Genomic DNA, 25315 nt, shown 5'->3' on the forward strand with positions numbered 1-25315 from the left:
TGTGGGTATCCACCATTGCAGTCAAACTACTCAACAGTTCCACCAAACTGTCCTTCATGGTGCCTTTTTATAATCACACCCACCTCCCTCCTGTTCTCCCCAACCCATCCCAAACCCCTGTCCCCCATGGACAATGATAAAAAATGAAACAAAATGTGATCACTTGAAGAATGTTATATAAATGGAATTGTACATTCCTGTCATCCATTCCTCCTTGGTTTGACCTTTTACCCTCAGTATCATTTCCTGGAGATTCATCTAATTTGTTACATCTCTCAATAGTTTGGTCCTTGTTGCTGCTGGATATTAATTCATGGTATAGATGTATCAGAGTTTGCTTAACCATTCACCTACTGAATGATATCTGGGGTATAGAAGGATAGTTTTGAGGTATTACAATAAAACTGCTGTGAACCTTCATGTATAGGTTTTTGCATGAACATAATTGCTCAGGAGTGTACTTACTGGTTCCATGGTAATTGCATGCTAGGTTTTTTTAAGACACCATCAAGCAATTTTCCAAAGTGTATTTTCCAGAGTTCAGTTCAGTTCAGTTCAGTTGCTTAGTCGTGACCAACTCTTTGTGACCCCATGGTCTGCAGCATGCCAGGCCTCCCTGTCCATCACCAACTTCCGAAGTTCACTCAAACTCATGTCCATTGAGTCGGTGATGCCATCCAACCATCTCATCTTCTGTCGTCCCCTTCTCCTCCCACCTTCAATCTTTCCCAGCATCAGGATCTTTTCACATAAGTCTGCTCTTCACATCAGGTGGCCAAAGTATTGGAGTCAGCTTCAACATCAGTCCTTCCAATGAATATTCAGGACTGATCTCCTTTAGAATGGACTGGTTGGATCTCCTTGCAGTCCAAGGGTTTCTCAAGAGTCTTCTCCAACACCACAGTTCAAAAGCATCAATTCTTTGGCGCTCAGCTTTCTTTATAGTCCAACTCTCACATCCATTGATGACTACTGGAAAAAACATACCTTTAACTAGATGGACCTTTATTGGCAAAGTAATGTCTCTGCTTTTAATATGCTGTCTAGGTTGGTCATAACTTTTCTTTCAAGGAGCAAGCATCATTTAATTTCATGGCTGCAGTCACCATCTGCAGTGATTTTGGAACCCAAAAAAATAAAGTCTGTCACTGTTTCTACTGTTTCCCCATCTATTTGCCATGAAGTGATGGGACCAGATGCCATTATCTTAGTTTTCTGAATGTTGAGTTTTAAACCAACTTTTTCACTCTCCTCTTCCACTTTCCTCAAGAGGCTCTTTAGTTCCTTTTCGCTTTCTGCCATAAGGGTTTCCAGAGTTGGACCATCTTAAATTCCCACCAGCAATGGATGAATGATACAATTTGCCCACATCATCACCAGCATTTGGTGTTGTCACTATTTTTTATTTTAGCTACTCCGATTGGTGTGTAGTGGTGTCTCCGAGTGATTGCATTTCTCTCATGACTACTCATATTGACCATCTTCACGGGGTGAATTGTTAAGCGTGGTGTGGCAAATAGGCAGTTTTGAAAAGTTTTTGTGGAAATGGTTTCTATTGAACCTAATAAGGACCACTGCCGGCCTGAGCCAGGCCAGGAGCATCAAGAGACAGAGATGGGTGGAGTAGGGGATTACAGAAGAGCTTTAGGAAGCAAAGTTGGCCAAATATGGCCCCCGGTGAAACAGGGCCCGGCATCACTGAAAGAGACGGAGGAATCCAGTATAACTTCTAGGCTTCTAACTCAGACGGAGGAAAATTCAATCCGGAAATGAGTTTTGCCTGCAAGATATCCATGTAGCCCAACGTATATGGCTATGAGCGCTCAAAGTCAGGGTCCAATTTGGGCTGAAGATACAGAATTGGAAACTCGGCGACCCCCCATCACTAAGATTACTGGGGGAGGGGCCTGATGTTTTAAGACGCTCTTCTACGGGTCCCCTGTAGGCCACGCCCCCAGGTGTCTGGGGCGCTGCAGGGGCCCCTGTAGACAAGCACTTTCCATACCACGCGACACGCCTCACGCACCTCAGCTTTTAACTTGTATTAATATATAGGTTCGGTCATGATTTCACACCTTCATTAACGAATTTTTATTTATAGATTTTTTTTTTTCTCCCAGTATGAGTACTTTTCAACCATATAATGAAAGTGCTAAACCCGGTGTGAAAGCGTGCAAAATGTTTAATCACGGAGAAGTGGCCGTGACTTCCGGCCAGTTGGTCTTCCCGGGGTCAAGGGATCTGGGCTCCAAAGTGCTGGCTTTCGGGTCCCCTGGGCATTCTCTTCCTGAAGGCAATCTCCCACCTGCTCTCTTTCCGGGGACCCCACCCCCACCCCCCCCGCCGGCCCTTCTCGCCCGCCTCCAATTCCCCCGCAGGGAACAGGTGGCCCTTTGAACTCGAGAATTCCTCTCCCCAGCATGCCGGCTCGCGGAAAGCCACAGGCCCGAGGAAGGGCCGATCCCTTCCGAGCTGTGCCTGGACCACCTCCGGGGAGCTCTCCGCTGGGCTCTGCCCTGGGTTGAGGGCGTGGGGGGGCGGGTGGAGAGGGGACGACCCGCTCCCCGCTAGTGCTGCCCGGCGCCTCTCCTTCCGAGCTTCCACCCAGCTGCAAGCTCTCCTTTGCAACCTTTAAGAAGGTTTTTTTAAATTACATTTCCCAAGCCCTTCTCACCTCCAAGTGGACAACACCCACACACCCCCTACCCCTACCCCCACCCCCAGCTACGCAGTATGATAGCAAGCTAAGCCGCCCCGCCGGGATGAGTAGAAATGCAAACCAAACTGTCTCCGCGCCAGAAACGGAGCCTATTCATTTGTAAGACAGCTCTGGGGGGCGGGAGTCAGGGCCCCAAAACACATTGACGGTGGATTCCAGTTTCCCTCTGGCAACTCATAAGGTTGCTGCTTAAACATAATTCCAAAGAAACGGAGGTTATCCTTGGGAGGGAGGGAAGGATGGGGAGAGAAAGCCGAGCTCGTCCTGTTACCGAATCGCAACCACTGATCCTTCGAGACACAGAAGGCATAGGTCAAATCCAAGATCTTACTGCAGATTGCAAGCTGAGGGGGGAGGGGATCGTTCTCCCAGGAATCGGAGACTGCCTTCTTGTCGCCTAATCATGCCTCTAACGTCTCCCGCGCTGAGAATTAGCATGGATGCAGGCACCGACAGCGATAAGGGGACCCCACCTCCTGCCATGGCTCTGCATCCATGTAACTGATCATGCGTGCTTTCGGCTCTGAACGCCAAAAGCTCCTCCACGCACTTTTTATTTCTCCCGCCCCCCCAAAAAATAGGGGAAATCGTGAAGCTTTCTTTTTACTTACCTTTAGCCTCTTGCTTTGTTTTTGGAGTTTTCTAACTTAAAAATTCCATGTTCAGACCCTGGTTCTTTAAAAACAAGCAAGTTAACTTCCGCTGCATAAACTGTCCCCCTGAATAATATCCCTGGAGGCCCCGAGGTTCCTAAAATGAATCCGAGGAAGTCAGGAGATGAGGAGGAAGAGGAGAGAATTAGTAGTGGAGAAGATGTTGCCCACACGTTGCCTCAGTTTGCTTTCCAGAATCTTCTCAAGCCTATGTCAGAGGACCTTCCTTGGTGCCAAGGTAACTTCTCTCCTGGGCTGAGTATGCCCACCCCCACCACAGTTGTACCCGCCCTGTGGCCTAGAGGAGGCCCCCCTGTACTTGGCTGCACAGCCTCCTCTTTGGGGTGATGGCAGAGAAGCCTCAGTTTCCACTGTGGGTAAAGAAAGGCCTTCCTAGCATTTGAAGGGAGCCAGCGTCATTCTTCTGGGGCTCACTGCAAAAAGTGTAGCAAGCTTCCCCTTTAGACAGAATGCGTGCGTGCTAAGTCGCTTAAGTCGTGTCCCACTCTTTGTGACCCCATGGACTGTAGCCAACCAGGCTCCTCTGCCCATGGGATTCTTCAGGCAAGAATACTGGGGTGGGTTGCCATGCCCTCCTCCAGGGGATCTTCCCCACCCAGGCATGGAACACCGGTCTTGTGTCTCCTGCATTGGCAGGCAGGTTCTTTACCACTAGTGCTGCTTGGGAAGCCCTAAGACGGAACACATACCACAGTTACATGGAAAGCCTGTCACTAAAAGCAGCAGATCCAGTGATTCAGGGAGTTCACAGATATCAAAAAAAAAAGGGGGGGAAGAGGGGAAACAAATATGTATTTGCTAACTTTTTATTTTATCAAGAAAGGTTTTTTTTTTTTTAATTGACATATTGTTGATTTACAGTACTATGTTAATTTCAGGTATATAGCAAAGTGATTTAGTTATTTATTTTTTCAGATTATTTTCCATAATAGAATATTACAAGATATTGTTTTGTTGCCTGTGCTATATAGTAAATCCTGGTTTTATATCTATTTTATATATAGTAGTGTGTATCTGTTAATCCCCTCTTCCTAATTTATCCCTCCCCTGCCTCACTTTCCACTTTGGTAACCATCAGTTTGTTTTCTATGTCTGTGAGTCTGTTACTGTTCTGTAATAGATTCATTTGCATTTTTGTAGGTTCCACATAAAAGTGATATCATATAATAATTGTCTTTCTCTTACTTCACTCTAGGTCTAGCCATGTTGCTGCAAATGCAAGGTTTCATCCTTTCTGATGGCTGAGTAATGTTCCATGATATGTATATGTGTGTGTGTGTGTGTGTGTGTACAAATATATGTATATCCATTCAATTCAGTTCAGCTCAGTTCCTCAGTTGTGTCCGACTCTTTGCGACCCCATGGACGGCAGCACTCCAGGCCTCCCTGTCCATCACCAACTCCCAGAGTCCACCCAAACTCATGTCTATTGAGTCGGTGATGCCATCCAACTATCTCATCCTCTGTTGTCCCCTTTTCCTCCTGCCCTCAATCTTTCCCAGCATCAGGGTCTTTTCAAATGAGTCAGCTCTTCGCATCAGGTGGCCAAAGTATTGGAGTGTCAGCTTCAACATCAGTCCTTCCAATGAACACCCAGGAATGATCTCCTTTAGGATGGACTGGTTGGATCTCCTTGCTGTCCAAGGGACTCTCAAGAGTCTTCTCCAACACTACAGTTCAAAAGCATCAATTATTTGGTGCTCAGCTTTCTTTATAGTCCAACTCTCACATCCATACATGACCACTGGAAAAACCATAGCCTTGATTAGACCTTTGTTGGCAAAGTAATGTCTCTGTTTTTCAATGTGCTGTCTAGGTTGGTCATAAGTTTCCTTCCATACACACACACACACACACACACATATATGTCGTGGAATATATATATATGTGTGTGTGTATGTGTGTGTATATACATATATATATATACACATACAGTCCATAGGGTCACCTTTGGTCTGTAGCCCACCAGGCTCCTCTGTCCATGGGATTCTCCAGGCAAAAATACTGGAGTGGGTTGCCATGCCCTCCTCCAGGGGATCTTCCCAACCCAGGGATCGATCCTGAGTCTCCTATGTCTCTTGCATTGGTGGACAGGTTCTTTACCACTAGCACCACCTGGGAAGGCCTGGCTTTACATTGAACCTCAAAAACATGTGCATCCAGGGGAGATCCCTGACAGTCCTGCGGGAAGGACTCTACGCTTCCAGTGTAGGGGGTGCAGGTTCAATCCCTGGGAGGGGAACTGAGATCCCACATGCCGCAAGGCATGGCAAAAACATAAAATAAACCTGTAAAAAAAGTGTATCCTTTGATTCTATTATTGCACAAATGTGTTCCAGGAAATAATGGAGAACATGCAAAGACTTCACGCTCACTAAATATCCAACAGTAGGAAGTGGTTTAATACAGTTATGGTCTATGTAATGGAAGAATGGAAGTTTAAATGATATGGACTTTGTGTTGAAATAGACAGTGGTTCAAATTTTATTGTTTTAAAAGAGCTACAAACAATGAGCATACTTTTTTGTTTACTCATTGTTTTATTCAACAAATATTGCTAAACAAGAGGAATACATTAAAGATCAAGATAGTTCCTTGCTCTTACATTAATAGAATTGCATTTACTGGGGTGACAGAGTCTGGGGATTGGATAGCAATGCATAACTTAGTGAGAAAACTATCAAATTGTGATAAGTGCTATGAAGACAATTAAAGTTAATTAATGGGCTTCACTGGTGGCTCAAACGTTAAAGAATTCACCAGCAATGTAGAAGACCTAGGCTCGATCCTGGGATCAGGAAGATCCCCTGGAGAAGGGAATGGCTACCCACTCCAGTATTCTTGCCTGGACAATCCCATGGTCAGAGGAGCCGGGCGGGCTACAGTCTCCAGAGTCCCAATGAGTGGGACATGCAGGACTTCATAAATAGATGTTTCTGGCATTTTACACTGAGCTCTGAATAACAAAGAAGAGGAAGTGATGAGAGCACCCCAGGCATAGGAGGCAACTAACACAAAGGCCCTGAGGCAGAAGCAAGCTTTGGAAGACTTGAATTTAAGTTAATTAATTAGCAGCTGGGCCCTGCAGCTAAAGCAAAGTGTAAGAGGGCAGAGTAGTAGATGAGGTCAAAGACAGAGCAGGAGCTGGGTCATGTGGGTTTGGTAAACCAGGGTAAGGAGCTGGGATTTTATTCTGTGTGCTGTGGGAAAGACATTGCAGGTCTCCAGTAGGAGACACAATCTCATTACTGTAACTGCACTTCACTCTGACCCCTGTGTGAGAATGGATTTGAATGCAGGCGTAGAGGCGGAGAGACTAGTCACCGGCTGCTATGTGGTTCAGCCAAGGCGTGAGGGTGGCCTGGACTAGGCTAGGAGGTGGACAGGGAGAGAAGTGGGTGCAGTCAGGACTGATTTTGGAGTTAGTACCAAGAGGACTTGCTAATCAATGGATGACTCCTGTAATTTCCCCGTTTCCTCCTGTTCCCATCAAATGCTTCCAGCTCTGATTCTGGTCCTTCTCTACCAAGGTTTATCTATACTTCCTGCATTTGGGTTCTGTGGGATGACTTGGACCATAAACTAAATCTCCCTTTCCTCAAAGCTAGCTCAAGCTGGTTTTCATTCCTTGCGACCTTGACTGAGGCCATCGAGCAATAAGAGGGGCGCAGCAGTGGAAATAAGCAAAAGTCCGAGAGATAAGGCAGCCTGTCCAGTTCAGAACAGCAGAGCAAGGATTCAAACCCAGGTGTTCACAGCCCACAGCCTGCACTTCCTTCTTGGTGCCATGTGCCAGACAGATGTGATGCTGCTAGCTGTTCATGAAACACCACCGGTTGTCCACCAAAACTGAAGCCCCCTTGTTCCATGGAGACAGAACAGCAGCTGCCTAACTATATTAATTTCCCAGCCTCCCTTGCAGCTCGGAGTGGACCTGTGACTTCATCCAGTGGAATATTAGGAGAAATGATGATGCAAGCAGAACCCATTTATTTATGGCTTTGATTATGCAAATCACCAAAAGGCTCTGGGGGGGATGGAACAATGACTTGAAAATAACCTGCATCCCAGAATGAGCACATGGAGTCTGAAGTGCCCACCAGGACTGTTATGTGAGAGAAAAAGTATATAAACTTTATCCTTTAAGTCATATTATTGTTCAGTCTCTTGATTACAGCACTCTAACTGATCTATATGTTTTTAAATACCAGTGGCCTCTTCTGCTAAAAAATAATTTAACCCCATAAACTTAATTCCTCCAGACAATGGGAGATCCTTGAGGGTCCCTACTCCAATCTGTGATTGAATTTGTCTCATTCGTGGACTGGATTCAATACCTGATGCGCTCTCAGGAATACCTTTAAAACCCAGTTTGGAAAAAAAAAAAAAACAAACCCAGTTTGGGTTGGAAAACAAAATCAACAAGATCACCACGCATGAGGTAGGAGAATTTCTTCTTTTTTTTTTAATGTACTATTGTTTATTTGTAAAAATATTTGAATTAAGTATTGTATTCCTTGTTCTTTATAAATGCTTTACAAATGATATAGCAAAATTTAAAATCATGAAAGTGTTAGTCGCTCAGTTGTTTCCAACTCTTTGTGACCCCATGGACTGTAGCCCACCAGGCTCCTCTGTCCATGGAGTTCTCCAGGCAAGAGTACTGGAGTGGGTTGCCATTTCATTCTCCAGGGGATCTTCCCAACCCAGGGATTGAACCTGGGTCTCCTACACTGGCAGGCAGATTCTTTACCATCTGGGCCACCAGGGAAGCCCCAAACTGTGAAATCTAATACTAATTTGGCTGGAAAAGAAATAGATTTTTTAATTAGGTTTATTCTAGGAAGGCCAGGTTCTGGGGGTCAAGAGATCTGGCTTTCATATGTTAATGAATCACTTTACTAAAGATGTTGGTGAGTCAGGGAGCAAGGTGAAAACCCCAGTTGATCAATGAGAATTTATTTATATCAGTCAAGGAGCTTCTCTCCAAAGGGTCCAAATTTGAATACCATCCTAAGAGCCCCAGGGATGGCTGTAACTCAGTTACTTCCTGGGAAGCACATCCGGATATTTAAAAGAACCCAACAATCTCCCTGCCCTTCCCCTTGGTTCACAAACTAACAAAGCCTTCCAAAACCTACCAGGAAAACATCCCATCAGCAGATCTTGCTCTGTGGACATTGAGTGCATGTGGCTGGAGTGATACCACTACATATTATTCCACGAGCCTTGGCAGTGCTGCCAAAAGTAGGGCCCAAGCTTGCTCTGAAGAGCTGTGGGTATAGACATTTCCAGCTCATACCTGAGCAGGAGAGGTGGAGAAGGATGGTAAGGAAAAAGGGACACATGCTTAGCAGGAAATGCACTGTCTGGGGACTCAGACATGGATTCAAATCCTGACTATACCGTGTATTCATTCACTCATTGACTTCTCTGAATCTCAGTTGCTAATAAAGTGAAACTATTTGCACCCATCTCAGAGGGCTGCTATGACAAAAAGCTATGACAAACCTAGACAGTGTATTAAAAGGCAGGGACATCACTTTGCCAACAAAGGTCTGTATAGTCAAGGCTATGGTCTTTCTAGTAGTCATGTACGGATGTGAGATTTGTTGGACCATAAAGAAGGCTGAGCACCGAAGAACTGATGCTTTTGAACTGTGGTGCTGGAGAAGACTCTTGAGAGTCCCTTGGACTGCAAGGAAACCAAACCAGTCCATCCTAAAGCATATCAACACTGAGTGTGCATTGAAAGGACTGATGCTGAGGCTGAAACTCCAACACTTTGGCCACCTGATGCGAAGAGCCGACTCATTGGAAAGGACCCTGATGCTGGGAAGGATTGAAGGCTGGAGGAGAAGGGGACAACAGAGGATGAGATGATTGGATGGCATCACAGACTCAGTAGACATGTGTTTGAGCAAGCTCCAGGAGATAATGAAGGACAGGGAAGCCTGGTGTGCTGCAGTCCATAGGGTCGCAAAGAGTTGGACAGAACTTAGCGACCGAACAAAAGAGAGCACTCTGAGGAGGAAGGAAGCATCTATAACATAGAATGTTCTGGCACAGTCAACACTCAGTAAACAATAGCAAAACCGAACCCAAACTGATCCTGCCTTGAGACAAAGAAATCAGCAAGCCTTGCCCTTCTGGCCACGTCACCATGAGGAACGGCAGTGCCAGCTGCCCCCCACTTCCCCCATTTCTGAACTGTCAAAAACAGGCTTCTGTGGATGCTGTGGGGTGGGGGACTATGCTCGCCCACCACTTTCCAGCTGCTTTCCTGTAGCTGTGGCTGCCCAAACCCTCCAGCTCTCCTCCTCCTAATCAGTCAGAGAAGCCTCCTTTTTCCACTACCTTATTCTATTGTCCAAAGGCATGAAATGACAGTAAAGAGATGTTTTGTTTTTTTTCTATCCCTGAGCTGATGGTTTGCTTACCTAACCAAAGAAAGAAAAAACAACCTTCATTCTGCCTTACTTTGGTCCTTACAGTGGTGGCTCAGACGGTAAAGAATCTGCCTGCCAACGTAGGAGACCGGGGTTTGATCCCTGGGTCAGGAAGATACCCTGGAAAAGGAAATGGTTGCCCACATCAGTATTCTTGCCTGGAGAATGCCATGGACAGAGGAACCTGGTGGGCTGTAGTCCTTGGGATCGCACAGCGTCGGACATGACTGAGTGCCTAACACGACACGAGGCAGCGGTGACTGGCCTGTGGGGAGAAAAGCTGCAGAAAAACAGTGGACTAACTGCGTCTTCTTTTCTTATGATGAGCACAAGCACTGGGTTTTAGTTTAAACTTGCGTACATGCTGTCAAATATGCAAAACTGAGAGATTTTCTCTGTGGAATTTTGGGGCTCCCTCCCATGCAGAGACAATGCTGATTGGTCCAATCACTATCCACCCCCTTCCAAGCTTCTCGAACTTCCCAGTCTCTGTAATGAGAACTCACCCCATCTGACACCTACCTTGATACTCCTCTGTCGCCCACTTCTGCAAAGCATTTGGATCTTCTACAGCTCTGTACCTCCCAGTACAGTCTTAGCACCCTGGGTCATGTTCCTGACAATAATATGTCAAGATTAATGGACTCTTCTGGCTGGTGGCCCAACTCTTGTCTCCCCAAACCATCTTTCATCGACCTGCCTAAAGTGCAGCTTCACTTCCGTTATTTCTCTGCTCAGTAACCTTCAGTGGTTTCCTATTAGTCCTGCAACCGAGCTTCCCTACATGGTGGCCCTAACCTCCTTCTCCATCACATCTCTGTTCCAGCCCATGAACTGCAACCAGACTTAACCATTCCTTATTGAACTTCCCACATTTTGCTATCTCCAGGACTTTATCCATGGGACTCCTCCCACCCACCCCCGACACCTGGAATACTCTCCCTGCTCCCCTAACATCCGCAGATTAAAATCAAGTCCAGCCATCGGAGACCATCTCCAACGACACCTCTTCCACAAGGACTTGTTCCCAATCCTTCCAACTTCTAAATCCTATGACACTGTCTACCCCTCTACCTTGTAGTGTCAACTCCAGAGTCTATAGCGAGTTATGAGCAGCAGTCTGGTTGGAAGGGAAGGCCAGAGTCTGGCCTTAAACCTGCATTTACACAAACACTGTGTGTCACTATAATTATATGAGGACAGAGGCTGATGAAATGAAAAACTGGAGCTGTTCAGGCACCGCCCCCCCGCAAACCCCAGCTACTGAGACTTCACTGCTCCACCTTCCTTCCTCCCACTGGACTGCATGTGTCTTATGGGCAGAGGCTGTGTTCCTCAAGTAAGTGCCTGCTGCTGGGTCCAGCACAGCGCCAGCTATAGAATAACTGCTTGACACAAAACACGCTGGGTTTATTAGAGCAGGCGATGCCTCTGGGATGCCATCCACCCCACCTCATGGGGGTCTGTGCCAAACAAGTTAAGACCTCAGCATCTACTCCCTCCTTGTGTCTCGCTGAAGCCAGGTGTGGGACAGCCAGTCCCTCTCTCTTTAAGAGGCTCCTACGACAGCTCCTGACCTGCTTCTCCTTTAAGCCTAACTTTTACTTTTGAACCTGAATTTACCCCGGAAAGTCATGATGGAGTGGTACTCAATCCAAAGAGACAGTCCAGGTGCCAGCCCTCAGCGGAGAGTCGTGCCAGTTCACTTCACACTGCTTTGCCATCTGGGAAGAAGCCTTAATCAGTTTCATCGGGAATTTACTTTCGGAGAGTGTGCTCTCGCCTACAGGTGCCACCCCTCGCTAGAAACAGCTCCATGCTCCACACCCCAGGAACACAGGGCTCCCTGCACTGGGGGGTGGCACCAAAGGCTCCAGCCCCATCAGCCTCACCCACACTGCACACTTCCCAGCAGACTAAGGCTCACTGTGGAAACCAGAAACTTGCGCAAGGGACTTGGATTGAGCATCCAGGGCTGTACCTATCCCTTGCAAACAAGAGAAAAGAAAACAGCAGCCGAGAAAGGGTGGAAACCCCAGCCCTCTCGTTTTCCTCTATAAATGTAAAGCCAGATTTTAACCTCTCCCAGTAACTCTGTACACGGAACAAGAGAGAAACTTACAGATATTAGTCTCAGGCTGCATTAGACCTTCACTTCCCCCACCACCAGCCCTTTTTTCATAGTGGCTTTAATTTTTTTTTTAACTCTTGGACCCAGGTTAGCCCATTTCCTGTTCATCTTTTTTTTTTTTTTTAAGGAATTCAGGTCCTTTGCAGTAAAGAAAGACAAGCAATCCCTGGAACTTGATATTAGGAGTGTTTCTAGGTGGTTGGTTGAGAGCATGTACATTTGTTCATTTGCACCCTAAACACACCCCATGGCCTCATTTAAGTCTGACTGCTCATGTGTGCATTGCAACTGCCTTTGCCTGGTTCCAACTTAATCAAGCACTTTAATGAGTAACATTCATATTTGTTATCTCCTCCATGGGAGCCGGTGCTCATCAAGGTAAATAGCAGCTAGCTGTCTCCACGGCCTATGGTTAAGCTGAGAATCATCTGTCCTCATCTAGACAGTGAACTGTTTGTCCCCCAAGAAAGGAAAACCCTTCTGGGTCCTTTCCAAAGGTTTCATTTTAAAATGTTTCCACTTACAGATCTTTTTAAAATGACAAGGGAGTTGGACAAGCAGTAAGAAACTGTCTATTTGGGTGATAGTGATTCAGAGATTCTTGTGGCATGCCTATCAAGTGCTAGGCACTATACTAAATGCTGAGGATGCAATGAGGACCCCAAGTGGTCCAGACTCCTGCCTTCAATGTGCTTACAGTCTGACGGGAGAAGGACACACTAGATAAGGGTCATGCTAACCAGTGCCTAACTGCAAAGTGAGAATCACTATTAGGAAGGGAAACATGTGGTGCTGGAATAGCCATTCCCTACGGAGGAGAGGTTAGAGCTGAGTTGAAAGACAGAGGAAGGAAAAAATCAGTTTTCACCAACTGTTAGGGCTGGATCTCTCCCCCTCCCGCTCCCTCTCCCAACATCTAGTACAACTCCTCTATGTGAGGAAACTGAGGCCCAACAAAGCTAAAACTCTTGCCCAAGGTCAGACCTAATTATAGAAACCAGCGATCCCAATACCCAATCTCTTCCTGCTAAATCACATGGATTTTATTTATATCCCAGCTATAGACTATCTCAATGCCAATAAAACACAGAATATAGAGTTCAAACCACATCCCTCAGGACCACAAGCATAAACAACGATCGCGTTTTAATGGAGATAAAACCTTTTTATTGTGCAAATCCAAAGAGGTCTCATCACAGCCAAATCCAAAGACAGCTTGTTTTCCGTTAAAAAAAAAAACGCCAAGGGCATCACCCCGTCTGAAATGCGCTGGCCAATTTCTCCAGCCGCGCAGCGCTAACAGGGGCGTGAGGTGTGTGTTCAGGCTGACTTCAGGGCCCAGCTGCAGTTTCTGATTTGTGCGGGGCGATGGGGTGGCTCCTTGTCTGCCACTGCAGGGATCCGGATCTTTCTCCGGATTCCGGAAGCCTGGGGCATTTATCGCGGCTCAAGTGGCTGTGTTGTCGCCAGTGTGTGCGTGCGCCGCGCGGTGAAACAGTCTTTTGAAAAGCCCGTGAGAATCCACTTGCAATCCGCGCTTGTGCGGGTAAAAGGGCAGAGCAAGGACGAGAAAGACCCGCAGCGGAGCACACCCCGACCCGAGGTGACCGCTGAGGAGCGGCTGCAAGGTGGGGGGGACGTGATAAGGTCGTCTTTACCCTCTAGATATGCCTGAGCTTTGTACTATTGTATGCAACAGCGCATTCATGCATTACACGTTTAACGTACGTGTGTTAGTTTTCCAACAGAAGAGTCTTAAAACAAACATCTCAGTCTACAACAAAGGTGTATCTCTGGAGAGAGCAGCGGCGTTTCTCCTGGAAGCGAAGGTCTATTCCAGAAACCTCAGAGCAACTCCCCCCGACCCCGCCCCGGTCCCTGACCCTTGGACCACCTTGGAAAGGATGATGGAAACGTGCTCTCCAGGGCATCCCAGCGGGAGATTGGGAAAGTTGCAGGCGCCTCGAGGGTCGCCGCACTTGTCGCCCGCGCCCCCCGACCGGGGCGTTTAGGGAAGTATCGATTTGCATCGTGCGCAGCCCCAGCCCACCCCTCAACGGGTGCTGATGCGGGAAGGCGCGGCTGCGAAGGGCAGGGCAATCCGAGTCCGCACCGCCGCCTGCTCTCCCGCCCCCTCCCGCCGGCCCCGCCCGCCTCGCCCCCTGCTCGCGCCCGGGGCGCCCGGCCCGCCCCCTCCTCTCCGCGCGCAAACGAACCTCGAGACGCCGAGCGCTCGGCGGCGGCGGCGGCGGCGGCGGCGGCGGGCGGAGGCCGGGCGAGGGAGGGGGCTGGCCCTAGCAGCCCGACTCGGCAGTTGTCTCCGGAGCGCGGGCTGCGCCTCCCGAGCCTCTGGGCTGGGGAAGCACTCGCCGTTCGCTCTCGGGCCGGCTCCTCCAGGCGCTCGCAAGCATGCAGCCCGGGAGCAGGCGGCGCGCCCCGGGCCGCTGCTGAGCCGGCCGGGGCGGCGGGGACCAGCGCCTGCCGAGCCCCTCCCACCTTGCCCCGGGGCCGAGAGCGGCGCCCCGGCACCCCCTCTTCGCCCGCCGCCCGGCCAGCGCCACCCCCCGCGGGCTGCAGGGGCTCATGCAGCCGCCAAGGTAAGCGCGCGCCGGGAGCGGGACCGACCCGGCTCTGACAGCCCCGAGGCGCCGCCGCCGCCACTTGCCCGGGCCACTGCACCGCTTTGGTTCCCACCGAACCCCTCGCCCCCCCAACCCTGCGTCTCATCTTGCTTTCATCTTGCCCAGATTTGGAGCTTTGCTGCGCCTCGATCGCTTGAGCTCTTGGCAGCAGTAAAGTTTTTGTGGTTTGGTATTTGTTCTTTTTTTCCCCTAAAATGCTCTCCCCCGGCAGCCCGCAGCGCGCGCGGTTGGGCACACCCGGCGACCGTCTGTACCACTGTGCGCGTGCCGGGAGCTCCGTTTCTCCCGCGCTGCCACCTCCACCTCGGGCGGCCGTTCCGATCGGCCCGCGAGGCCTGGGACCGAGCGGGCCACCGGGCCGTCCCGCCGTGAGCCTTCACTGGCCCGACTCGCCCGGGCCGCGTCCCCCTGCCCTGCGCCAAGCTGCCTAGTTAGAGGGGGCGTCGACGCTGCGCTCTGTGTGGGCTCGGGTCCGAGCGGTCCCTTGCCTGGGAGGGCAGGTGCGCAGGAAGATGAGGGGCTTGGGCTGAGTGCTTAAGGGGTGGGACCCCGGGGGGTCCTGGTGTTCCTAAGCGGACAGGTGGACCCGGCGGGCTCCGCGCAGCGAAGGCTCCGCGCGTGACGCCAGCCGTGGCCCATCCCAGGGAAAGCGCTGGGGCAGGGGAACAGGTGTACCCAGGGGGAGGGCGATGAGGGGGGCGCCCCCGTGCAATTCTTGATTGCAGCCTGTTAATGTGATTGCGTTGGATTTGCTCGGACATAGAGTCAATTCCCCCAGATTTAGATTTTTTTTTTCTTTTCTTTTTTTTTTTTTTTTTTGATGGGCGCCCGCGAGCTGCTATTATGTGGTGTGGTTTCGGAAGGCGTCGGATTGTATTTATTTTTATAAATCGGGTGTCTTGCGGACGGATTAAGGGACATCGCGCCATCTAGCGGAAATGATGAGCCGCGCGTTTCTTTTAGGCCTTGAAGTTGGATGTTCTCAGAGTGGGAGATTGGGGCGTCTCTCCGGGAGGCAGGAGCTAACCCAGGGACGAGTTTTCCCCGCTGTATTTATTTACCTTCCGGCTAAGCTGAAGCGCAGCGACGACAGAGCTCCGCGCGCCCAGCTCACGGGTCAGAATTGCAGGTCGCACTGAGTGGCAGGCTTTCACCTGGAGAAGATCCGTCACCTTCTTCTTCTGACTTTAGGGTCCTCTCTCACAAGCATAGGGCTTCCCGGGTGGTTCAGTAGTAAAGAAGCCACCTGCCAATGCTGGAGACGCACTGAGACATGAGTTCCATCCCTAGGTGGGGAAGATCCCCTGGAGGAGGAAATGGCAACCCACTCCAGTATTCTTGCCTGGACAATCCCATGGGATACAGTCCATGGGGTCACAAAACGTGGGACATGACTTAGCGGCTGAGCACACACGGCACAAACATAACCTAGAATGTTACCAGCCACGGTGAGCCAGCGCCTGTTCTGGACACAGGTCGCAAAAACTGGCAAAACCTGTGCCAGGACTGTGCCCTTCTCCTGTGCATCACAGACACCAGTGATTTGTCAGGGGAGTCTTGAGCCCTGACCCTAGAAAAGAGATGGGCTGTGCTCTGGAGGGCAGCTGAAGGAGAACTGGAAAAGAGGCTGGCACAAATCCGTCCAAGAGAGGTATAATATACGAAAATGGCTTTTTTTTTTTTTTTTTTTTGCGCAGAGACTTCCTGCTGTTTCACTTCCAGGGCAGGCAACAAGCAGGCCTCCTTTATAGGGGACGTGATCCCCAATTAGCAACTGGGGCAGACTTTGTTGGATGGCAAACCCAGCGGACAAAGACTGTGGGTGGGGCACCCAGAGCCAGGCGGGCTCCACGGTCTCTCAGAGCCTGGGTTTTGCTCCCACCTTCCAGGCCAGATGATATTAGCAACGAGCTGGACTCTCCCTGTTCTGAAGGGTCGGCTGGTTCCTTGCAGAGCGGTGTGGTGCTCTCCTTGTGGGGAGGGTCCTTGCCCCCTTGAGAGCCTCTGAGCTGTGGAGGTGGTGAGGGAGGTCCCCAGCTGCCTTTTTTCAATAAGCCGGCTTCCGTCCTTTCCTTCCCAGGTGGTAGACAGGCACTTATGCTCCAGACAGACATTCCAAATGAGAGATGGCTTCTCCGCTCACTCCCCACGCTGTCGCAAACTGTGTCCCCCTTTGCGGGTGTTTATTTAATAACTAGATTTAGGACAGAAAGGGCCTTGCCGTAACGTGGCATCTTATTCAAAGAGGGCTTCTGTGACCTTCGCTAGGGAACCTCTGTCTGCTTTCTCTCCTTCCAGGCCTCTCTGAGGCCTGATTCGATCCTTCCCCACTGTGTGTAATAATACACAGTGGAGGATGAGAAGCCCCTAGTTCACACGCCCCTTGACTTGGCTTTTAAACCAGCCTGTGGGGGCCAGATAGAGGAATCCTTAGATGAGGAGATGTGAAATAAAATGATTAGGTACTGAGCATTCTAACACCAGGACGGGGAGGGGGGGCGCTGTTTCAAGTCATTCTCACAGTGATGCTCGCTGCTTCTAGGGAAGCGGTCGGGAAGAGGTTCTGGGATTTCCACTTCTCAAAACTGTTGCCCAGAGAGATGGAGAGGTGTGGCCAAGGTTTTCTGCAAGTTTACTGGGCTTTTTTCCTTCAGCCTTGCTACCAAGCAAATTAAACTCAAGCACTTGCTTTTCCAAGTATGGTCCCCAAATTAAGTCATGTCTTAGAGGGATACTCTCTCCCAAAGCCTGCCACCCACGAAGAGAGGCAGGATATACCCAAATGAAACTGATCCTAAACAGACAAAGTGCAGGCTTATTGGCATCTGTTCCGTGAAATGAAAGGGCACCCCTCCTTAAAGATCACTGTTCTAGAATTTGACTTATAACATTCCAAGACAACTTTTAAGTGTCTGCAGTGTCCCTATGGCTCTCAAGGAGAATGGCTTTGCTTTGCAAACAACATGCATTGTTTATTCATTGAACAAACTTAACAGAGACTTAACTTGAAGAGGGGAGATCAGGCCTTTCAGATGACGGGTCTCTCCTTTCCTCATTCTGACTGAGCGACAGTACAGTTTCAGCCTCCCTTCCTTTAGCAACGTTGCTCTGAAGAGTGATGAACAGGACGGTGGAAAAAATTAAGGACTGCCTTGCCCAAGTGTGCAGGCAAAGTTGGTCAGAAGTCAGTTTCCTTGGTGAAAAAATGAACATCTTTTAAAGGGATGACAGTTTCTTAGCCAGATCTGACCCATAAGGAGAAAGTGCTGTATCTCATTAGAGCCTAAGGATAAGGAGGCAAGAATGCCTACTGAGGTGTGAAACTTTATAATTCTAAGGGCTGGAAGAAAAAGAAATGTTGTGATTTGGGCAGAAATTGGAAAAAAAGGCCAAATGCAAATATCTTTTATAGCCCCCTTTGAAAGATTTAAGAATTTGTCTCTGCAGCTTAGAGGGTAAAGAATCTGCCCACAATGTGAGAGACTCAGGTTTGATCCCTGGGTCGGCAAGATCCTCTAGAGAAGGGAATGACTGCCCACTCCAGTATTCTTGCCTGGAGAATTCTACGGACAGAGGAGCCTGGGGGGCGACAGTCCACAGGGTCGCAGAGAGTCGGACATGACTGAATGGCTAACAGTTTCCATCAATTCTGCAACCATTTTGGAGAAGGAAATGACAACCCACTCCAGTATTCTTGCCTGGAAAATCCCATGGACAGAGGAGCCTGGTGGGCTCCTGTCCATGGAGTTGCAAGAGTTGGACACAACTTAACAACTAAACCACCACCACCAAAATATTAAAAGTCACTGCTACTTGAAAAACATAAATGTGTGTACATACCTTATAAAATTATTATATCCAGATTCACTACAGTAAAGAATGAAAGTGCTGCAGACACTGTTTATGCAGAAAACTATGATAAAATTGCCAGTTGAGTTTGCTTTTCTTTTTTCGATTGTTTTGTTTAAAGCAATGCTCCAAGATGGAGAGCTTTCAGGAATCAGGATCCTGGGTTTGTCAGAGTCTGAAAATCTGGCAGAAACTTGAAAACAAAAGATTCTGTCAACAATCTGGTAAAACACAGCTAAATCTTTTAGATTCTGTGTCCTTCACAAGACACATAGCAGAGATGAGCATAGAGATGAGCAGAGCCCTAAAGCTTGTTGATTTCTATTTCACTAGGGCATCTTTTTGGAGAAGGCAATGGCACCCCACTCCAGTACTCTTGCCTGGAAAATCCCATGGACGGAGGAGCCTGGTGGGCTGCAGTCCATGGGGTCGGGAAGAGTCGGACACGACTGACCGACTTCACTTTCACTTTTCACTTTCACACATTGGAGAAGGAAATGGCAACCCACTCCAGTGTTCTTGCCTGGAGAATCCCAGGGGCGGCGGAGCCTGGTAGGCTGCCATCTATGGGGTCGCACAGAGTCGGACACGACTGAAGTGAGTTAGCAGCAGCAGCAGGGCATCTTTTGGGCTTCCCAGATGGCGCTAGTGGTAAAGAACCCACCTGTCAATGCAGGAGACAAAAGAGACTCCAGTTCAATCCCTGGGTCGGGATGATTCCCTGGGGGAGGGCAAGGTAACCCACTCCAGTATTCTTGCCTGGAGAATCCCATGGACAGAGGAACCTGGCGAGCTACAATCCCTGGAGTTGCAAAGCGTGGGACATGACTGAGCAACTGAGCACACCCACACGCACAAGAACAAATCCACTGGGCTGCTGAGGGTTTAGCTAAGCTACCCCATTGGAAGGACTGATGCTGAAGCTGAAACTCCAATACTTTGGCCACCTCATGCGAAGAGCTGACTCATTGGAAAAGACCCTGATGCTGGGAGGGATTGGGGGCAGGAGAGAAGGGGATGACAGAGGATGAGATGGCTGGATGGCATCACCGACTCGATGGACATGAGTTTGGGTAAACTTTGGGAGTTGATGATGGACAGCGAGGCCTGGCGTGCTGCGATTCATGGGGTCACAAAGAGTCGGACATGACTGAGCGACTGAACTGAACTGAACTGAACCCCGTGGTATCACTGCCTCTGCATCCGTTTTGTTTGGCCAGGAGGGCTGTGGGGAGCTTAAATTGACACCAGCCCCCTCGTGCAAGTGCACGCCCTAGAAAGCAGCCAGGGGTCATGACCCACAGTCTCTCCTTCTCCCCAGGAGAAGGATCCACAGTCTCTCCTCTCAGCTTGTGCCCCCCTTAGCTGAGACCCACTTTAGGCTCAGCGGAAGCCCACATTTTTGGTTTGAATTGACCAATCTGGCCTTAGGTCAGGAACCCCGGCAGCCTCTACCCACGGCCCCTAAAGGTGTGTGTCTCTCTGTTCGCCCTTGGCCTTGGCCTCCCCGTGTGGCCCCTGAGGTACACCAGGCCCTTCCTGCAGTACCTGTGAGCAGCCCACGTCCTTCCTGGAGTTTGTCCCGTGGTTCACAGGTGAACCGTGACGTCCCGCCTGGCCGAGAGCGGGCGCACCCGCGTCAGGGTGGGGGTTTGACAGAGCCTCGCGCAGAGCCACGCAGAAAGGCACATTTCATCCACAGAGTTGTAACAGCTGCCAGCTTTCCTCAAAACAACGGGCACCTTGAAGAGAATAAGAATTCATGCTTGTTTGGAAGTTCGGGTACATGACTTTCATTTGCGTGCTGTGCTATGCTTAATCGCTGAGTCGTGTCTGACCCTTTGTGACCCCATGGACTGCAGCCCGCCAGGCTCCTCCGTCCATGGGATTCTCCAGGCATGGATACTGGAGTGGGTTGCCATGCCCTCCTCCAGGGGATCTTCCCAACCCAGGGATCGAACCCAGGTCTCCCGTATTGCAGGTGGATTCTTTACCGTCTGAGCCACATTTAATTTAACATCATTTATGGAAAAGAGGTAAAATATAAATAATAAATCGATTTTTAATACAACTGTGTTTTCTCAGATGGGCTTCCATTTATATAAGCACAAAGAAATACAGAGCTGATAGGAGTTCCCTGGTGGTCTTGCAGTTAGGATTTGGCATTTTCAGTGCTGTGGTCCAGGTTCAATCCCTGGTTGAGGAACTGAGATCCGGCAACCTTCGTGGTGTGGCCAAAATTTAAAAATTGGAACTGTAGAGCTTGAGGACTGGCTCACCTGTAGACGTGAGGAGGTCCATGATCACTTCCCTCACAGGTCCAGACTTGCTAATAATCCCTCACTGCTAGGTCTGGTAAGTCATTTCTGCCACAGAACAAGGAGTTCAGGGGAGTTTATGTTGTTTTACATCAGTCAGTACAGCTAAAATAGTTTGAAAGTCAAATTTCTGAATACCGATTTCAAAGTGCTCCCCTTGCTATCCTCGGTTTTGTGTCCTTGGGTATCGCAAGGTCATATGGTAACGAAAAGCTTGATGCAACGCTCTTCCATGCAGTGAGGTTTTACATTGCTTTGATTTTTCTCTGCTGAGAGCATTTTGAGAAAGGAGATTCCTCAACTCCAAGCATCTGGTTTCTTCATGAGCAAATAGATGCTACTGGCAGAGTCTGCTGACTTCAGGGGTGCATTGCTAGGGAACGTACGGCTCCCCACATATACACACCTGGGCCAAGAGTCAATGAGGGTAAAGCAAACCCAAGCCAAGATGACACCCAAACCAAACCAAGAAGGCGCCCAAGTCTTCCCTTTCTGGGTCAGTGACCAGTCTCTAGGGGTGGAAGCCCATCTGATTTTGAATTTAAGACAGGCTCTGAATGGCTTGAGGTCTGAAGGGACTGCAATGAATTGATACTGTAGCTAGCGTTCCCTAAACATCTTGTTGTGTAATATTTACCTGTCACTCAGAGGCTGTCAGCTTCCCAAGTGGCTCAAGTGGTAAAGAACCTTCCTGCCAATGCAGGAGATGAGGGTTCAATCCCTGGGTCAGGGAAGATTCCCCTGGAGGAGGACATAGCAACCCACTCCAGTCTTCTTGCCTGGAGAATTCCATGGACAGAGGAGCCTGGCGGGCAGCAGTCCAAAGGGTCTCAAAGAATCAGACACAACTTAGCAACTGAGCTAAGCCCAGGTAAGTGCTCAATGAAAACTCTATGAAAACTTGACCTAAAAATACCCAAAAGAAAGAAAAAAAAAAAATCTTTATTTCAACTTCCTAAGTTTTTATGGGGATAGAGTAGGAGAGATGGTTCGGGAAAATTTTTCTTTTCTTAAAACATTTTAATATTTTTGTTTGTTTATGGAAAACAGTATATCTCTAAACATATTCACATCTCTAATCATGAGCCATCTTTATATATATGGAGCATATTATTTGACTAACAGGAAAAAGTAAGCCCTGGTGAAAATGAGAAGTAGCTGTGATTTGGTGGGAAATGCACTGGACTTGGCCCCACAGACCTGGGTTTGATCCTCTCCCTGACATTTATATTCTCAGTGACCTTGGACAAATCACTTAATCTCCCCGAGTCTCGGTCTCCTCATTTTGAAACAGCTGTGTCCATCACATTGTTGAGATGAGCCTACAGCTATGCGGGAGACTTTGTCTTATAGCGGTTGCTCAACAAAACTTGAGTATAACTGATAATGCACTTAGAGCCCACCCAGAGGTCAAGGTTATCTAAAAGTCCTTGGGCACTAATTCAAAAAGATACATGTACCCCAATATTCACAGCAGCATTACTTACAATTGCCAAGATGTCAAAGCCTCATTTGCAGCAATATGGATAGACTTGGAGGGCATTATGCTAAACGAAGTAAGTCAGACAGAGAAAGACAAATACTGTATGATACCACTTGTATGTGGAAGTTTAACAATACAACAGACCAGTGACTATAACAAAATAAGAAGAAGTAGACTCACAGGTATAGAGAACAAACCTGTGGTTGTCAGTGGGGGTGGGGGAGTTGGGAGATACAAACCCCTGGGTGTGAGATAGGCTGTAAGGATGTATTTGTGCAACATGAGAAATGGAGCCAGTATTTTGTAATAATTGTAAATGGAGTGTGACCTTTAAAAATTATATAAAAAGTAATTTTTTAATTTAAAAACTAAAAGTCCTTGGGGGAATTCTGCGGATTTTCCCACAGTTCCCACACATCCAAAGGCTCCAGTGTATAGTAGATACGTTGTTACAATCAAAACAATGGTTCTTATTGGTAATGTAAGACTAACATTGGCAATTACTTATCAACACTTACTCTATTCCTAGCATCTGTTCTAAGTGGTCTATTACTGTGTTAACTCATTTAATCTTCACAATAACCCTATGAGGCAGCCAAAGTATATCCCCATTTTTCAGATGGGATAACTGAGGTTTAGAGTATCTGTTCAGACTTTATGTTCTTGGCCAGCATGCTATACTGACTCTCTAATATAAAAGTGAAGACATTCCCTCAGCCTCCAACAAATTAAAAAAAGAAAACCATGGTAGTAGAGAGAATGTCACATAAAGCAATGCATTGGTTTTGTCCTGGATTGGCACCCTTCCCCACCGCCCATCAGCTGGGGATCTTCTTTATTTCAGCTTTGCATTAGCCATTCTAAACAGTTTTGAATTTGATGAATAACTTGGTTATCTGTTCCTATTGCTAAATGCCTATGGTATTTGTGCTTGGCACCAACTTGTTCATTAATCCAAATACCATGGCCTTCTGCTGGTTGGGAGAGATGCAGACGCACTGTCAGTTGAAACAGTTGCCATTTGGTGGATAAATGGGTCCAAGCTGGTTCTTCTCCCAAGAACTTACTGGAATGTGAAGAGGAACATGCTGGGTGGTCTGTTCTCCATTGTAGGAACCTGGGGCATCTTAGTATAGGCACCCAAAAGTTGTTTTAAAACGAGGTTACTAATTGTTTTCAAGCTGTGTTTTCAGGTATACGGTCGTATTGCTGGGAATGATTGCTGAAGAATTTCATGCTGGCACTAAAACATAGAAATGTCACTTTTCAAATAACATTTCCTACTTGCTCATCAACATTTCACTTGGGGGAACCAGGAAATGGTCCAGATGGGGCCTGAAAGTGGCTCCTCAGACTCAGGTGTGGGCAAGGCCATTTAGTTACAGAACTAACACCTGGTCACTGAATCCCTAGAGACACCAGACTGTGAAGCTGGGAGACACCACCCCCCAGGGGTGTGGGGCACCCAGGTCATGATTCTGTAGATTGAGAAGCTGCGGGTCCAGAGAAAGGATGGGACAGGGGCTACACAGCTAGACGTAGACCTGTCCCAAACCCCAGGTCTCTCTCTTTGTCCATATCCACTTCAGTGTCTAAAAACTCTCAATCTCGGACTTCCCTGGCAGTCCAGTGGTTAAGACTCCGCACTTCCACTGCAGGGGGCGCAGGTTCGATCTCTAGTCTCAGGAAACTAAGATCCTGCATGCCGCACCCTGCCGCCAAAGAAAGAAAAGTAAATAAATAAATAAAAACTCAGTCTCAACCCTGACAAGTAAGCGATTCACAAATGCTATCCCTCCATACTGACCTTTGCAGGCAGAATTGGCAGCTGTAGACCAGCTGGTAGGTGTGCGCTGGAGTCATGGACAAGAACTGGAGAGGAAAGTGAGGAAGACTTTCATAAATGAAACTCCAGCTATATACTAGTGGATAATCCCATCTAGGGAGAAAGGGAAGATGTAGCGAAAGAAAGAATGAAGCCACTCCAGGAGCTTACTGACAGTCTCAGCGGTCAAGAAGGAGAGGTACAAATAGATGAAAGGAGGGGCTTACATTATGGAAATGAGACCCCAGAAACTGTTAGTAGATCATCTGAAGGCCTCCAGCGAGACTGGGGGTTCTCAAAGGGAATCCTTCCTTCTGTCCTGAGTAAGAAGATGAGCACGTATTAATAGATGGACAAGTGTCAGTAGAGGCAGACAGAAAACCCAATATCTCTGTGCCTGGGAAGGAGCCATTGAGCACATCAGAGGTCGCAGGTGACGGCTGGGAGTCACCCAGACCTGCCCAAACCCCACTCTGCCACTCAGCCAGCTGGATGACCTGACTCAGGTTACCTTCTACCGTGTAAGTTGGGGTAAATGTGGATTTACTAACTTACAGATGAGAGAAGACAGAATACGTGTTTTTGAAAGTGGGAATTAAGTCCAGGAGAAAAAGAGGATGTAATTTTTTAAAGGCAATTGGCATCCCTCACGTGGATTTCATTTATTTTTAAAGTGGGGTATAGCTGACTCTTCCAACAAAGGTCCATATAGTCAAGGCTATGGTCTTTCCGGTGGTCACGTACAGTTGTGAGAGCTGGACCATAAAGAAGGCTGAGCGCCGAAGAACTGATGTCTTCAAGCTGTGGTGCTGGAGAAGACTCCTGAAAGTCCCTTGAACAGAAAGGAGCTCAAACCAATCGATCTTAAAAGAAATCAACCCTGAATACTCATTGGAAGGAGACTGATGCTGAAGCTGAAGCTCCAGTATTTTGGTCACCTGATGCAAATAAGCAGCTCATCACTGATGCAATAGACATGAGTTTGGGCAAACTTTGAGAGATGGTGAGGGACAGGGAGGCCTAGCTTGCTACAGTCCATGGGGTCCCAAAGAGTCAGACACAACTGGGCAGCCAAACAACAATAGCAACATAGCTGGTGTACAATGTTATATGTTACAGATGCATAATATAGGGATTCACAATTTGTACAAGTTATTCCCCATTATTCTCCATCTATGGTTATTACAGAATATTGGCTATATCCCCCATGTTGTACAATATATCC

General features: G+C 48.3%; 1 protein-coding gene across 1 annotated transcript in view; it reads left to right on the forward strand.

Annotated features, from left to right (window-relative positions):
- The first annotated feature begins 14461 nt into the window (after positions 1–14461).
- The window catches only part of RGMA (repulsive guidance molecule BMP co-receptor a), a 48822-nt gene continuing 37968 nt past the window's right edge, over positions 14462–25315 (forward strand). Inside the window, exon 1 of the mRNA XM_061158621.1 lies at positions 14462–14570. Coding sequence (XP_061014604.1) covers positions 14557–14570 — 14 coding nt within the window. The 5' untranslated portion in view covers positions 14462–14556. The remainder of the gene's footprint in view (positions 14571–25315) is intronic.

The sequence above is a fragment of the Dama dama genome, chromosome 13, assembly GCF_033118175.1.
Source record: "Dama dama isolate Ldn47 chromosome 13, ASM3311817v1, whole genome shotgun sequence".
Lineage (NCBI taxonomy): Eukaryota > Metazoa > Chordata > Mammalia > Artiodactyla > Cervidae > Dama > Dama dama.